Consider the following 14,851-nt stretch of genomic DNA (forward strand, 5'->3'; position numbering starts at 1 on the left):
TCTGTTTCTCTATCTCTCTCTCTCTGTCTCTCTGTTTCTCTGTCTCTCCGTTTCTCTGTCTGTCTGGGTGCAGCCCGGTCCTCCTCCCGCCTGGCGGCGCTCTCCCGCCTCCCTTTCAATCCCTCTCCCCGTCTCTCTGCCCCTCTTCCCGCCCTCCCCGCGGGCCAACGGGCGCCGCTCCCCGCCGGGCGCTGAGGCCGCAGTGCCCGCTGGGCCGGGCCGGGCCGGGCGATGGAGCTCAGGTGAGCGGCGGGAGCGGGGCGGGGGCAGCGCCCGGGGCCTCGCTGTGTGCGGCTCTGCCGGCGGCACTGCCCCTCGCCTGACAGCTACGGTGTTTTCTACCTTTCCAGCTCTGGTTTTTGCCTTTCCAGCTCCGGTCCTACCTCGGTGCTCTCGTTTCTACCTTCCCAGCTCTAGTTTTGCCCTGGTGCTCTGCTTTTTGCCTCTTCAGCTCCGGTTTCTGCCTTGTGTGCTCTGTTTTTTACCTGTTCGGCTCCGTTTTTTACCTTTTCAGCTCTGTTTTTACCTCGGTGTTTTGGTTTCTACCTTTTCAGCTCCAATTTCTACTTTGTGTACTCTGTTTTTTACCTTTTCAGCACTGCCTTTTACATTTTCAGCTCTGGCCTCTACCTTGGTGCTCTGGTTTTACTTTTCCAGCTCTGTTTTTTACCTTTCTGAGCTCTGGTTTCTGCATTGTGTGCTCTGCTTTTTACCTCTTCAGCTCTGTTTTTACCTCGGTGCTCAAGTTTTTGCCTTTTCAGCTCCAGTTTCTACTTTGTGTACTCTGTTTTTTACCTTTTCAGCTCTGGCTTCTACCTTGGTGCTCTGGTTTTCACTTTTCCAGCTCTAGTTTTTACCTTTTCAGCTCTGGTTTCTACTTTGTCTGCTCTGCTTTTTACCTTTTCGGCTCTGGTGTTTTACCTCAGTGCTCTGTTTTCTCCCTTTCCAGTTCTGGTGCTGGGCTGCACCAGCGGGTTCTGCTCACCCCGGAATGGGCTCAGAGGGGAGCTGAGAGGCTGGCAGTGATGGGAGAGTTAAAAACAGAAAAACAACAAATGCTAACGATTGCTCAAAGATCTTAAAAGTCATCTTAACCCAGTGGGTTTGTTCAGGCTGGAGAAGAGAGAGTTCCCTGGACTGAGAGCGGCCCCAGGAAAGCTGGTGAGGGGCTCTTGATCATGGAGCACAGGGATAGGATGAGGGGGAATGGTTTTCAGCTGAAAGAGGGGAGATTAGATGAGATCTTAGGAAGAAATGTTTTCCTGTGAGGGTGGGGAGGCCCTGGCCCAGGTTGCACAGAGCAGAGGTGGCTGCCCCATCCCTGGAGGTGTTGAAGGCCAGGTTAGATGGGGCTTGGATCCAGTGGGAGATGCCCCTGCCCATGGCAGGGGGTGGAACTGGATGGGCTTTGAGGTCCCTTCCATCCAAACCTTTCCATGTCCTCCCTCACTGGGGAATGCCATCTGCAGCATCAGCTGAGAACTGGTATCACGCTGATCTCACCTCCATCCTGTGGACAGTGGCTGCACAGCGTTGGGAAGCAGCTGGGGGCATCAGCAGACCTTTGAGAATGCATAATACTCTAGGTTATTTACTTTGCAGATGCATGTGCATTCCTTACTGTTGAGTTTTTCCTGCAGACCCAGCCATAACCTGCAGTGAAACTGAGTTATTAAGGATATTCTGGAAGTCTTGGCAGTATTTTTGCCTTTGGTGTGAGTTCTAGCACTGCACTGTGGATACTGGGCACTTTGAAGAATTTAATTTCTGTCAGCAATGACTGATGACTTCAATATTATTTCACTTTTGTTTAATCAGGTAATTGTCTTACAAAATTAGTAACTGGAGAGAGTTCCCAAGTGACAGATTTCCGGTGGTACAATTGGATCAGCAGCAAACCTTCCCTTTTTTTACCCCTAGAAATTTGTATTAGAATAGCTTTTGGCTGACTTTAGCGTAGTCTCACAAAGAGGGTCAGTGAGAGAAATTATGGCTCATTGAATTAGTCTGGATGCAAGGTCACTTTCCAGATCTTCCACGTACAGCGTGTGTCACCTTGAGCAGGCAGTGGATTGGGGTATAAAAACATGGTCCTAAGAATTGGCCTGTTGGTGGAATTCACTATTTGTCTGTCAGTGTTTATAGAGCTCTTATAGGAACCTGAGATGGATGGAAAATCAACAGTTTGTTATTTTTTAAGTCTGTCTGATGTGTAACAAGACTGGCAGGAAAGTGAATCCCTTTTTAGAACCTCTGGTATTGATAGAAAAATAATAGGTGACTCCTGTGGCAAGTGAATGTTTCTGGCAGTGCTTGAGAAAAGCAGTTGTTCTGCTTGGTTTTGGCCAGAATTGTGCGTTTGTGTGTTTGGGAGCTGGAGATTATATTTCTGCTCGCCTAGGGATGGAGGCACATGATCGATTCAAATCAACAATAAATTCTTTTAAATCATGAGCTTATAGAATTAGCCACGTTAAATCTATTATGAAGAAACAATTCACTGTGCGAGGTAGGATGTGACTACGGCTTTTGTAACAACCCCGTGAGCGTGCTGGTAACGCTACAGGTTTTTTTAGCGTTGCTGCATCGACATTTGTCCTTTGGTGTTAGAAACGATGCTGAATGTCACCAGAGTGAAAACTTGATCCAATAGACCCTTATCAACCTTTCTTTTATGCTTAGGCTTTTAATGGGCTAGTCCTTTAGAGCTAGTGGTTATGCTTTTCTTTTGAGCAAATGGCATCCCTCGGTAGCGAAGACGCCTTTCAAGATTCGGCAGCCCTCTCCTTCAACGATTTAGAGAGCCTGCACAACCTCCGCAGCCGGTCTGCAAGTTTCAGCAGCACAGGCTCCAGCGGCCGCGTGCAGCTCCGCCAGCGCGTAGCCCAGCTTATGGCTTGCGTAGAGGACATCAGTTCGGATGATGAGATCCATGAAGAAGTGTCTCGCACTCTAGATGAAGCTTTCCTTATCTGGGGGAAAAAGCTGAAGGATAAGTGGCAAGAATTCAGGTTTTGTTCCCTCTAGTTGATTGGTTTTGTATTTGTTTTGGGTTTTTTTTTAATGCTAGTTAATAAATAGATTGATGATTGATGAAAAGCGACAGAAAATCTTTGTTTTCCGTGGAGTAATTAGATGCTTTTAGGGTAACCTGTTCACATTTCAAGTTTATCATTGGTTTTGTGTGATTTCTTTGTTCGTAGACTACACGTGGTTACCTGGAATGTGGGCACAGCTTCTCCACCTCCTGATGTCACTAGTTTGCTTCATCTGGATTCACCCGGCCCAGCTATGGATATGTATGTTATAGGGTAAGTATAAATTAAAGAACTCGCTTTGTAAGGTTATTGCAAAACTGCATTTGCTGTTTTGGGAGGAGTGTGCCTTATGGGTTGTTGCCTGGGGCTGGTTTAGTATCATCGCTAACAGAAGGTGAAAACCAGAGTTGGTGACTTAGCGTAGAGATGATTTATAGGAGGAGAATCTTCTCTCCTTTCTGCTGTTATTTTGTGACAAAATACAGAACGTCTTTTTTTTCTAACCACACAAAAAGCTTTTGGCTGCTGTTTTCTCTGTTGACATGCAGAGGCATATTCATTTTGGTATGAAAGTTATCCAAAATCCAGCACATTTTAAAGGAATTAGCGTAGGCTGCTTGGGTATGATCTGCCGTCTTGTGTTCTGAACTTTCTTGACGTTTCAAGGGCCCGGCAGTGAGGTTGTTTGTGGTGACATGTCTTGAGTCCAGCGTTGTCTTAAACTCTGTCTTCAGATGCGCATAAATTCCTTTAACTTTGCTTTTCCCAGTGTTAGATGTGTTAGACCTGTGGGTGGGATAAACTGCTTGTAAGTGAGAAACTGCACAGCCAGAAATGTCTGATTTACGCTGTTAGGATGCTGTGCTCTGTGTTCTGAAAAGGTTATGTGAATCCTATCAGAGCCAATGATACAGCATGAGTAATCTCGATGTATTCAGCTTGCAGGAGGTGAACTCAAGAATCACAAATTTTCTGTCTGACTTGGCATTCGATGATCCATGGAGCATTTTTTTCATGAGTGTGTTGTCTCCCTTGGGATATATGAAGGTAAGTGTTTACATCTCTTTGTGTGTCACAGCACTGGAGGAAAATGTCTTCCTCAGCTCCTCTCAGATTTTATTTTTGTCCTTAGACTCTCCACAAAAGATAAATTATATTTTTTTTTGTCCTCGGACTCTCCACAAAAGATAAATTATGGAGTTTCTTGCAGGTGTCAGTAACTTCCATAGGTACAGTCCATAGTGGCCTTCCAGTACCTGAAGGGGGCCTACAGGAAAGCCGGAGAGGGACATTTTAGAAGGGCACGGAGTGACAGGATGAGGGGGAATGGCTTTAAACTGGGAAGATTTAGATTAGACATTAGGAAGAAATTCTTCACAATGAGGGTGGGAAGGCCCTGGCCCAGGTTGCCCAGGGAAATTGTGGCTGCCCCATCCCTGGAGGCATTCAAGGCAGATGGATGGGGCTTGGAGCAGCCTGATCCCTGAGCAGGGGATGAAACTGGATGGGCTTTAAGGTCCCTTCCAACCCAAATCATTCTGTGTTTCTATGATTCTATATATATTTTTCTGAGGACTTTATTTTTGATTGAAGACCTAGAACGTTGTCTGGTAGGTTAATCAAGAAAGATTTCTTGTAATATTTGAGGCATAAGATCAGCTAAAGTATCAGCTATTTTAGTAGTGAAAACAACAAACACAGGAGGATATGCTGCATTCCTCTAATAAAGAGATATTGAAAGCCTATTGAATACTGTATTTGTTTTCTAAATCAAGCATTATTTCCGGGTGATTTTGCTGAGATGATTGTATTACTGCATGCTAATCAGACTCAGTAGTTGTGCCATGCTTTTAATTGTAATTAAGCAAAACAAAGGACCCATTGGGAATTATAAAAAGGGGAAAAAAAATATTTCATCCTAGTGTAAGTCATTGCCGATAAACATTCCAAATCTGGCCGTGGGCTGGCATGCAGGCCCTGCATACAGACAATCAAAAAGAATTCCTAGTGGTATGCATGGCTGATTTTGAATTCCAATTTACAAATCTGGCACTTTGGATGCACTAATGAATGGATGCTGCCACCTAATGGCTTCCAGCAGGACTTGATGAGCTCCATTAATAAGGGGACTGTGAGGCCAGGTCAAAATCAAAGCAGGCAGTGAGGAGGGTATGCTGGATCTTAGCTGGGAGGCCGCGGAAGAGAGGCAGCTCTTAGAGAGGAAGAGTTACCCCTTCTTTACTGACCTGTGACAAGTGAGGTAACTGTCCCTTCAATGACAGAGTCTCTGAGTGTTAGGTTGGTTTGCAGTCAGGCAGTTCTTTCACCAGAAGCAGAACCTCTGTGAAAGGCCTTCTGTTGATTTGATGCCATTTGCTGGTTGGACTGGTACTGGTTCCACCAGAGGAGGCATCCGCTGTGTTCAACACCTACCAAGAAGAGGTTTCCTGCGGATCTGGGGCCAGCTCACAGCAGAATGAAATGTAGCAAATAACAAACGAATTTGGTCTCTACCGCATGGAAACGTGTCTGTGTTTATTGTGTCATGGTATTGAAGCCAAGCTTGGCAAGGGAGTTGCATGATTCTGCTGTGTCGTTCTTTACCTAAAGCTCCTTTGAAGTAGACCCAAGGAATTCTGAATACCTCCCTGGGAATGACCATGCCTTCTTTTATATCTCTTCCAGCTCTCCTCCATTCGCATGCAGGGGTTACTGCTTCTGATCTTTGTGAAACACGTCCACCTTCCTTTCATACGAGACATCCATACCCACTACACACGCACAGGCCTCTACGGATACTGGGTAAGGAGGTATCGGAGACCGGATTGCTTTGGTTACTTATGCTTACGGTGGTGTGTGTTTAGCCCACCTGCCCTGAGGGGTTGTGCTTGGTAAATGCTCAGGCTGTTGAGAATGGATCTGAGTCAGGAGAATACCCAGATCCGTCCTCAGCCACCCTACTGCCCACCAACTCTTTAAAGTAGGTATAGATGGGATGCCAGAGCAGTGCCCACAGGATGATGGTTGAGAGTGGGAAACAAGACTGTAATTGTACCAGTTCATTAGCTGATAACAAGGAAGAAGTTGTATTCATTTAAATGCAAATAGCAAGATTTCAGAATTTCTAAGTGATATTAATAGTCAGGTGTGCAGGCGTTGGCTGTAGTTCGAGTGAACGTTGTTAACCTTCCATCCCAGGGCAACAAAGGAGGAGTCACTGTGCGCCTGTCGCTCTACGGTCACACCATCTGTTTCATGAACTGCCACTTGCCGGCTCACATGGAGAACACAGAGCAGCGACTGGATGACTTTGAGAAAATTTTGGAAATGCAGTTTGAAGGAGAGAATATTCCGAGTACCTTGGATCATGAGTGAGTTGTTCACGGCCTGTTCTGTCTGTATTGGTTTTATCTGTTATAAACTAATGCACTGAAGAGTTTGGGGTGTGGAGTTTGCAGCCATTGTTGTTATTTAAAGGTCTTTTCAGCCTTGACTCTGAGTCCTGGGGGGAAAAGGTAGCCAGAAAGATTGAGCTCTGCTTTGCAAGACTGTTCTCTTCCTGTCTTAAATTACATGACATTTGTCAGCGTATGTACTGCACACGTGATGGGCTCGAGAGCTTTAGAAGTTAAAGCCCCTTTATACCAAAAATTTAAACCAAATGAAACCTGATTTAGGCCAATAATCGAGCTCCTGTTCCTTAATTGTGCAGCAATTATTTGTATGATTCATTGTTTTCACACGCAGGAGTCTAAAGCTGGCAATAGAACTGTTTAAAACAGGGTCGAGAAGCATATTTTAGGTTGGATTTGTTTGGTTGTTTTTTTAATAGCCAGGACAGATACATCCAAAATGGATATGTGATACAGTTTAATTGTTAATGAGTTAATTAAACTAAAAAGAATGCATCATGACACATGATTTTCAAAATCATTGCTTCTCCTACCTTAGTAGAAGCATTTGATACGTCAGTGTAATGTGTTTCATTGTCTCGGTGATGTGCATGGGCATATTCCAAACCACCTACTGGCGTCTTCTGAGAAGAAATCACAGATGGCATTGAAATAAAAGTTTTGTCTCTATAAGGTCAAGTTTGGGGTACAAATGTTAAAAGTAGAGATGTTCAGAAAGAATTTAATTTACTGGGAAAGTCAGCTTTCCTTTTGTTTAAACACTGCTGATCTCACGCTCCAGTGCTTCCTAATAACAACTTTCTTTCCTGAGAACTACAGAACGCCCAGGATGTATCCGTGCTTTCCAAAGCAGAGCCTGAGTCAGTGGATTAACACAACCTACTGGTCTATAAGTCATGAATTTTGTGAATAATTTTACCTACTGTTAAAATTTAGTTCTAACTCCTTCTCTAATAGAGATGGAAGTCATTAGGAGACTTCGGGTAAGTTAATACCTCGGCAGTAATGAGCAAGTGTCAGGAATGCAAGGGACTTAATTTGCTATTTCAGTTCCTTTAGATTTTTCATTTAGCCGCACGATGGTTATCCCTGTGTGAGCTTATCTGTAACTACGTAATATGTGTGTTTAAGCTGTTTCGATTAAATAATATAAGTGATTAGAGCACCTAATTAGTGCAATGGCTTATAGTCTATTGAATTCTTCCCTTGTGATCATGAATTCCTATAAATGTTCTTTGTTTTTTTACTTTTCTTTTTTGTTTCAGTGTTCTTTTCTGGTTTGGAGATCTAAACTTCCGGATAGCGGATTATGGCATACATTTTGTGCGGGAATCAATAAATAACAAGCGTTACAGTCTGCTGTGGGAAAAGGACCAGGTGTGTTGTCTTCTTCTGTTCAGTGGGGGCGGTTGGTTTGTTTGTTTTAATACCTGCAAACACAATGTGGTAGTTAACGTTACCTCTCTAGTTTCTAATTTCTCTTAAAGAACATCAATCCAAAATAATTATGATGTGGAACAGACCGAGCTGTTTGCTCTCTCATAAGCTGCAATTAATTGCAAACCTGCTTTTGTTTAAGTTTCTTACTTATTTGCAGTGCTCGACTTTGACTGAGGCTTTCTTTGACCTTTGTGGTTTGTGACTCGTTCCTCACCTTAATTTCTTCTCTTTTTTTCTTCTCCAAGAATTAATTTAGAGAAGTTTTTTTCTGGAATTCGAGTAGAAATGCTACAAAACTTTTAAACACATCATCTCAGGAGTTCTGGCAGTAACAGAGAGAGACTTCTGAATTCACCTTTCCAAATAAATTCTTCCTGGAAGATGCTTTTTTGGCCCCTTTTCCAATTGCCCTTTAAGCTTTGATTTTTAAGCATAATCTCTAAAAGTTACTTTTTCTTTCTACAGTTAAATATGGCAAAAAAGAAGGAGGCGTTTCTTCAGGATTTCATAGAGGGCCCTCTGCAATTTAAACCCACCTACAAGTTTGACCTTTATTCGGATGTATATGATACAAGGTAAAAACGTAATGAGCTGATTTTAGATGTGGAATATTAGAGTGAATGTGGTGCTTGACTAAATATCACTTTAGTAAGTGAACCTGAATTTCCTGAAAGTGCTGGTTGAGTGGGGCTGATGAGCTGATCTGTCAGGCTCCTTCAGTGGTCAAATCTGAATAAATGAATATTTCTGCTGACGAGTCCTGACTGTGCATGAGGGAAGCAGTGAAATGACCCAGCTTTCTTTTTGGAAAGACTGGATTAAACTACAGAATCACAGAATGGTTTGGGTTGGAAGGGACCTCAAAGCCCATCCAGTCCCACCCCCTGCCATGGGCAGGGACACCTCCCACTGGATCAGGGGCCTCAAAGTCCCTTCCAACCTGGCCTGGAACACCCCCAGGGAGGTGCTAGCACTTGTTTAAGCCACTTCTTTTTTGTTTTTTAGTACTGAAAGTGCCCATTGGTTGTCAGAAACGATTAATAGGAAAAGAGTAATTGTCTGCGATTTGTGTTTTCCTTCTCTATTTAAGCATTTTATTTGATACTGCTGGTATTTGAAAGCAAATGTAAATGTGTCTTTATAAATTATTTTAAGTTGAAAATGGAGTTACTTAAGTTTCCAAAGTTTTTCTCTGACATTAAAGTTTGTTGTTAAGTGTTAGCCTTATGTTTCAACAGAAGGATAAGTTCCTGTCCAAACAGGGGGGTTGTACTGATCTTTTTCTTTACTTCCAGAGAGCAGAAGTCCCTGTTTTGGTTTAAGTAAGAAGAGAACTTTCTGGATTTCATAGATCTGTAAATATTTCTGAATCAAAACAATGCTCCTTCCCGAGCTTTTGATTTGATTTTTTGGAAATATTTGAAAATCAGGTGGTTGCTGATTTTCTCCGGGGATTTTCTGAACCTTTCTGAAAGCTGCAGTGTTTTCTGCTCTGCTGTCGCACTTGATACTGAAAGCTTATTCATTCGGATCTAGAGACATTTTGCTCCCTAATTGAGTGTGAAGAGATAAAATGGGACCAGCAGAAAACGCAATTAACAAAAAAATACTTATAATAACCCAAACCTAGACATTCTAAGAATGATTCACAGCCTAATAGTCTGTGCTGGCTCATTTAAAGAACAAATAGCATGCTTAACACATACTGTGTGCATTCTGCTGCTGTTAAAGCTAGCAGAGCTGTTTTGGTTGGATGGGGGTGATCAGTAGACCTCAAGGCCTGAAAAGTGCTTTATTTTGTTATCTTCCAGGCTTTTTCAGTGTGGATTTTGAGGTTTTGTTTCCCACCTAATATGTCATTTTCTGTAAAACAGTGAGTGTATTAACTTCAGCTGTTCTTTTGGTGTTTCTTTGCACAGCAGAGCAGACAGATGGCAGCTCATTAAGATTTCTGTCGGTTTATATAATTACTGGAGTAAGCGGGATATGGCCCCTTAGTCATTTAAAATCTTACCACCTTAATAAAGGTGACTCAGAGTTGTTCTCGGGAAGGGGTAAAACAAAAGCACGTTGAATATTGAACAAAATGGCATTTCCACTTTGTGATGATTTTGATATTCAGAGTTATTAAACTGACAGTTTTCCTTACTCATCCTGCTCATTAACTTTTAAAATTCAATCCAGTCCATTCTAATTCCTCTTCCATAGGGTATGATCTTTTCTCCATTTCCATTTGGAGTGATGCATCCATACAGAGAGTTGCTGTTAAATCTTCCTCCCACTACAGAGAGAACCACGAAAGGCTCATGTCTTCTCTTGTTATTAATATGGTATAAAAGGAAAATCTGCATTGCGATTACAGTTTGATGTACAGCACGGTTGCAGGCACAACTTTCTTGATTCTGGAATTTAAGCCTTTTATTATGAGACAGCAATAGCTTGTAAACTCAAAATGCGGGCTAGTACAAGTTAGAGAAACTTTAAATAAAGCACTGCTGTCACCTGTGATCGGTACCCAAGTTTGTCCATTTCTTGTTGTTAAAAGAAACTTCTTCTCAAATGTTTTGAATCATTTCCAACACAATTCAGACTCTTCCTACGTCTTCCTTGAGTTTATGCCCCTTTCCTGAGAATCACTGTACATTTGAAGCGTGGGGCAGCTGCTGAATTATCTCACTACTCTTGCATGTTTTTATGGAGTGATTTAGGAGAAAGTATCATCTCCTGTACGGACCTGACTAACCCATTGAAATGCCCTTTCCCCTTCATTTTACTCCTCTCTCAGAAACCTATGGGGTTTATCTGTGGTGTTGAATTCAAATTGAGGAAACCTTGATTGTAAAGCACGTTGAACAGAGCTGTAAAATGAAGCTTGGATGTGACTGCCATCTTTTATTAATATGTCCCTGACAGCCTTTCAACTTTGAGTAGACTTTGCGCATTACTATTAGCTTTAGGCAACTCTTTTTCTTCCCATTTCACTTTTATCTTACACTTTTACAGTGAAAAGAAAAGAAAGCCAGCGTGGACCGATAGAATTCTTTGGAGAGTAAAAAATCTCTGCCAGCATGCATCAAAAGAAGGCGAATTCTCTGAAGAAGAACAGACAATTTCTGTTACTTTGAATAACTACATCAGTCACATGAGCTACGGCATCAGCGATCACAAACCTGTTACAGGAACTTTTGGGCTTCAGGTGCTGTCCCAGTTATGTTGTTCAGAAAAAGTTTGCTTTACTAAGTCTTGCCTTACAGAAGCTGCTGTGCTAAACTTTGTAAGTCATAAGCTCTATTTCATTCCGATTACAGTGAAGGAAGCAAATTGCTTCCAGGTTATTTCCCTCCAGTTAAGTGCCCAGAGAAGGTCTGGCAGCGAATAACTTAAGTAACTGGAAGAATGACAGACTTGACTGACTTCAAATTCTGTTCCTCTGTTTAGTTGAAGCCTCTTCTGTCAGATCCTTTGGTCACGCTGAATCCTGAGGGTGAGTGGAGCGCGGAACACGACGTTCTGATCAGCTATTCTGCATTGCCTGAATTCCCGAGCAGTGCTTGGGACTGGATTGGACTCTTCAAGGTAATGTTACCACTTTGGAGCTCTTGACTCTGATGAAGATGGTGAATATGAGTGGAGGAGGAGGTTGATAGTCTTCTGTCTTAGGACATTGTAATGCTTGCTAGTGCAAAACCCTCTGAAATAGTCATGTGTCCTTGGTTGCCTTTAGTTTCTGTATGCCCTTAGTTGCATAGGCTGATGGTTTGCATCTGTCTTTGCAGGTGGCTTTCAGGCATGCGAATGACTACGTTACTTACGCTTGGGTAGAAGATGATGAAGTTTCTTCTAGCAAAGACAGTAAACAAGTAAGCCAGTTGTATTTCTCTCAGATGTAGTTTTCCATAAAGCAGCATTCAAAGTCTGGTTTTCCATACCCTCTTCTTGTTACTGGTACTGTATCTTCTTTCACAATTGAAGCTAATTGGGAGTGATATTATTGTTTTAAATCCCTCTTCCTAATTGTTACTAATTTTCAGGTAGTCTAGCGTACAGCATACCTCCTCAGGTGTGATCATAGTGCTCAATGCAACTGATGAAAAAGCAATTTATTCCTGTCGTGATTTTTCATTGTGTTAAAATTCACGGAATCCTAGAACACCAGTTTGGAAAGGGCGTCAAGGATTGTCTGGTCCAACCATTCTTGGCACCAGGATGGCTCAGCACCCTGTGCAGCTGAAATTTAGAAGCATCCAGTGCTGGGAAATCCACCACTTTGCTAGGGAGTTGTTTTATATTTTGGCTTGTTTCTGCCACTGGAATCAATAACTGCCCATTTTGTCAGCTGGCTTTCAACGTTGTTCAATGTATCCTAAATATTTATTGTGTGATTTTCCTTATAGTTGGAAGTACCTAATGTTACTGACGATAGTGCCAGATATCTAATACAGCTACAGATTAGGGCTTCTTAGACTTGTCTTCATGTTGGCTACTGAGGGTTTTGGTCCCTCTTTAAAAACTGCTCTCTGTTGGAAAGCTCTTATTTGTTGTTAGAGAGTTGGTAAGTGAGCATCAGGTTTACAACGAGAGCAGTTTATGAACTTTAGGATCTTCAACCTAAATGATACCATGATTCTGTGCAAAATGGAGGTGGTGGGTTTCTTCCGCTGTTCACATAACACCTTATTGCCACTTCCAGGCAGTTCATCTCCTTGCTGCTCGTGTGGCCTTGCCCCTTCTGCTCTGGGTTTCTTCTTGCTCCTTGCTGAACCAAGTCACCTTGCTGACGTGGTGAAGGATTTGCTTTTGCTGCTTGACTCAGTTTTCACATGGTTTCTTGAGTTATTTCTATCCTCACCCTTTTTAGTTTCTGTTTAAAAACTTGCTTCTAAATAGTAAATACTGATTTTTTTTTATGGTGTCCTGAATGGTAGAGACTGCTTTTTGTAAGCCTTTTGCCTGTTCTTATTCTTGTCAACAGGTTTACATGAGTGCTGCAGAAATACCTGATCTAGGAGGAGAATTTTTGCTTTGTTATTACAGCAATAACTTGCAGTCAATAGTTGGTATCAGCCAGCCTTTCCAGGTAATGTATTCGGAAGCTTTGATTAATGGTGATGTGATTTTTAGTTCTTTTCCTTTCTTACACACCCGAACACAGGTGTCTGCAGCTGAATTGATCCTGGGGGAGGTGGCAGCAGAAGTGCGAAAAGGACATGTGCTGGCTAACATGCCATAAAAGAATTTTCTGATATGCTAACAGGTTCTGAAGCGGCTGTTTTTCTTGTAATGAAATAAGACAGGTTTCTCTCTCTCGGCTCTCATCTTTGGTACTTGAGGCTCTATCAGTTAGATCCCTTATTTCTGTAAAGATGAGAACTTAACTTCAGTGCTGCCAAGTTCCTGCCAGATCGTGAGCTCTTTGTGCTCCATTCTGCTGCACATTTGCTCAGAAGCGCTGCCTGTGTATTTAGTCATTTGAATTTGAGAAAGATAGAATAACTGGAACTCAAGTGATTTAACAGGGTTCTTTCTTTGATTGGGTGACTTCACCTGCACAGATCAGATGAAGCCACCACGCGTTGCTGTTCTACACAAGCACTCTGCCAAAATCATTTTGTTTGTATTTCCCGTGCTGCAGTGGCAGTGCAGGTGTGTTGCAGAGGGGCTGAAGCGGCAGTTCTGCATTGTTGTTGGACTGAGGGGTTTTTGGAGGACTGTGTAGAAGACTTTAGAATACCTTAGGGGACGCAGTAATGAAAGCTGCTCAGCCCACTGGTGTAGCTCAGTCCTACTGTTCATATTTTTGTTCCTGTGTTGGTGAGAAACATTGCAGAGTTCCACTGTTTGAGTTGTCTCCGAGCTTAACATCTACCACAAACTGCGGGATGGTTGTCAGTTTTATGTGGACAGAGCACACCATATCCATTACTCTTTGCATGACACTTAATGGTTTTATTTTGATTTAGTAGCTTTTGACTAGATTTTTTTATCTTAATTGCTGCATAGATGCATAATTTCTATTTTTCTCTGTTCCTATCAACTGTGTAAGGCACTGTGATGGTGCATTGATAGTGTAGAGCACACACTGCTTTGGAATGTGCTAATTTCATTTTTAACTCCTGTCTTTCTTCTAGATTCAGCCTAATAGAACATTATTAGAAAAGGATCCGACACAGGCAGAGAACAGTTGGATGCAGAAACCAGACAATCTGGAATCGCACGATGAGTTCTGAAGGTAGAAAGGGCATTTAGTTGCCCTGACTCAGGAGTCAGATGATTTTCTGTCTTAGTGATTTTAAGCTTTTACTCTTAGAAGACAGAGTAAGACAAGTAGGATTTTTCAGAAACTTTGTAAGCTCATAGAAGATAATTTATTGTGGAAACAGGTATTTTTATTGTTACAGGAAGAGAAGCTCTCTTGCACTGGATGAGAACCATTTAAGTAGTATCTAATGAATGCTGTGTGTTTTAAGGCGATAGATGTTTCTAATCCAATTATTTAACCTAAGTAAGTTGCGATCTGTAAGAATTTTTTAGGCTTGCTCCTTTTTGTAGAGGGTATTTTATTTATGATATAATCTTTACTATTCTGTAATCACTTGATCATTGATTTTCAGATTTTGAGTTTAAATGAAGTTATTAAAAAATTATTTATTAGATGCAGCTAGATAGCTTCTTTTAAAAGTGTATTTGATTTTCAAATGTAAGCTAATGACCTTTTGGGGAACAAAAGTGGCCACAAGTCACATGGAGACAAAATCTTTGAGGGGTGTAAATTCTCCTTTGGTAGCAGATCCCTTTTCTTCAACCCTTACTGACAACCGTTCAGAGGGTTTATCATGTCTAATTTTTCCAGATTGAGATAGATCTATCCAAACACACTTCTTGCAATTTTTAGTCGTCTTTTATAAAACAGTTCAGCATTTTGCCTGTATGTTTCTCCCTCTAATTTAAAAAAAAGGAAAA

General features: G+C 42.0%; 1 protein-coding gene across 4 annotated transcripts; it reads left to right on the forward strand.

The window, feature by feature from the left end:
- The first annotated feature begins 125 nt into the window (after positions 1 to 125).
- On the forward strand, positions 126 to 14,851 carry INPP5K (inositol polyphosphate-5-phosphatase K). 4 transcript variants are annotated; one of them, XM_054085129.1, is made up of 13 exons: positions 126 to 242; positions 3,204 to 3,311; positions 3,977 to 4,085; positions 5,724 to 5,840; positions 6,237 to 6,409; positions 7,717 to 7,828; positions 8,357 to 8,466; positions 9,187 to 9,213; positions 10,895 to 11,087; positions 11,330 to 11,467; positions 11,668 to 11,751; positions 12,864 to 12,968; positions 14,020 to 14,851. In XM_054085129.1, the coding sequence occupies exons 1-13, from the start codon at positions 232 to 234 to the stop codon at positions 14,116 to 14,118; spliced, it is 1,386 nt and encodes a 461-aa protein (XP_053941104.1). In that variant the 5' UTR covers positions 126 to 231; the 3' UTR covers positions 14,119 to 14,851. The 4 variants fall into 4 exon arrangements, with proteins under 4 accessions (XP_053941104.1, XP_053941103.1, XP_053941101.1 ...); XM_054085128.1 differs by lacking the exon at positions 126 to 242 and adding an exon at positions 1,769 to 1,818; XM_054085126.1 differs by lacking the exon at positions 126 to 242 and adding an exon at positions 1,917 to 3,011.

This window comes from Cuculus canorus, chromosome 20 (assembly GCF_017976375.1).
Source record: "Cuculus canorus isolate bCucCan1 chromosome 20, bCucCan1.pri, whole genome shotgun sequence".
Classification (NCBI taxonomy): Eukaryota; Metazoa; Chordata; class Aves; order Cuculiformes; family Cuculidae; genus Cuculus; species Cuculus canorus.

Bases quoted from the DNA above. Each gene is read 5' to 3' on its own strand.
- INPP5K (XM_054085126.1), top strand. From the start codon at position 2,737: ATGGCATCCCTCGGTAGCGAAGACGCCTTTCAAGATTCGGCAGCCCTC. The intron at 3,012-3,203 runs GTTTTGTTCCCT...CTTTGTTCGTAG, and splicing joins GATAAGTGGCAAGAATTCAG to ACTACACGTGGTTACCTGGA. The intron at 5,841-6,236 runs GTAAGGAGGTAT...CTTCCATCCCAG, and splicing joins CAGGCCTCTACGGATACTGG to GGCAACAAAGGAGGAGTCAC.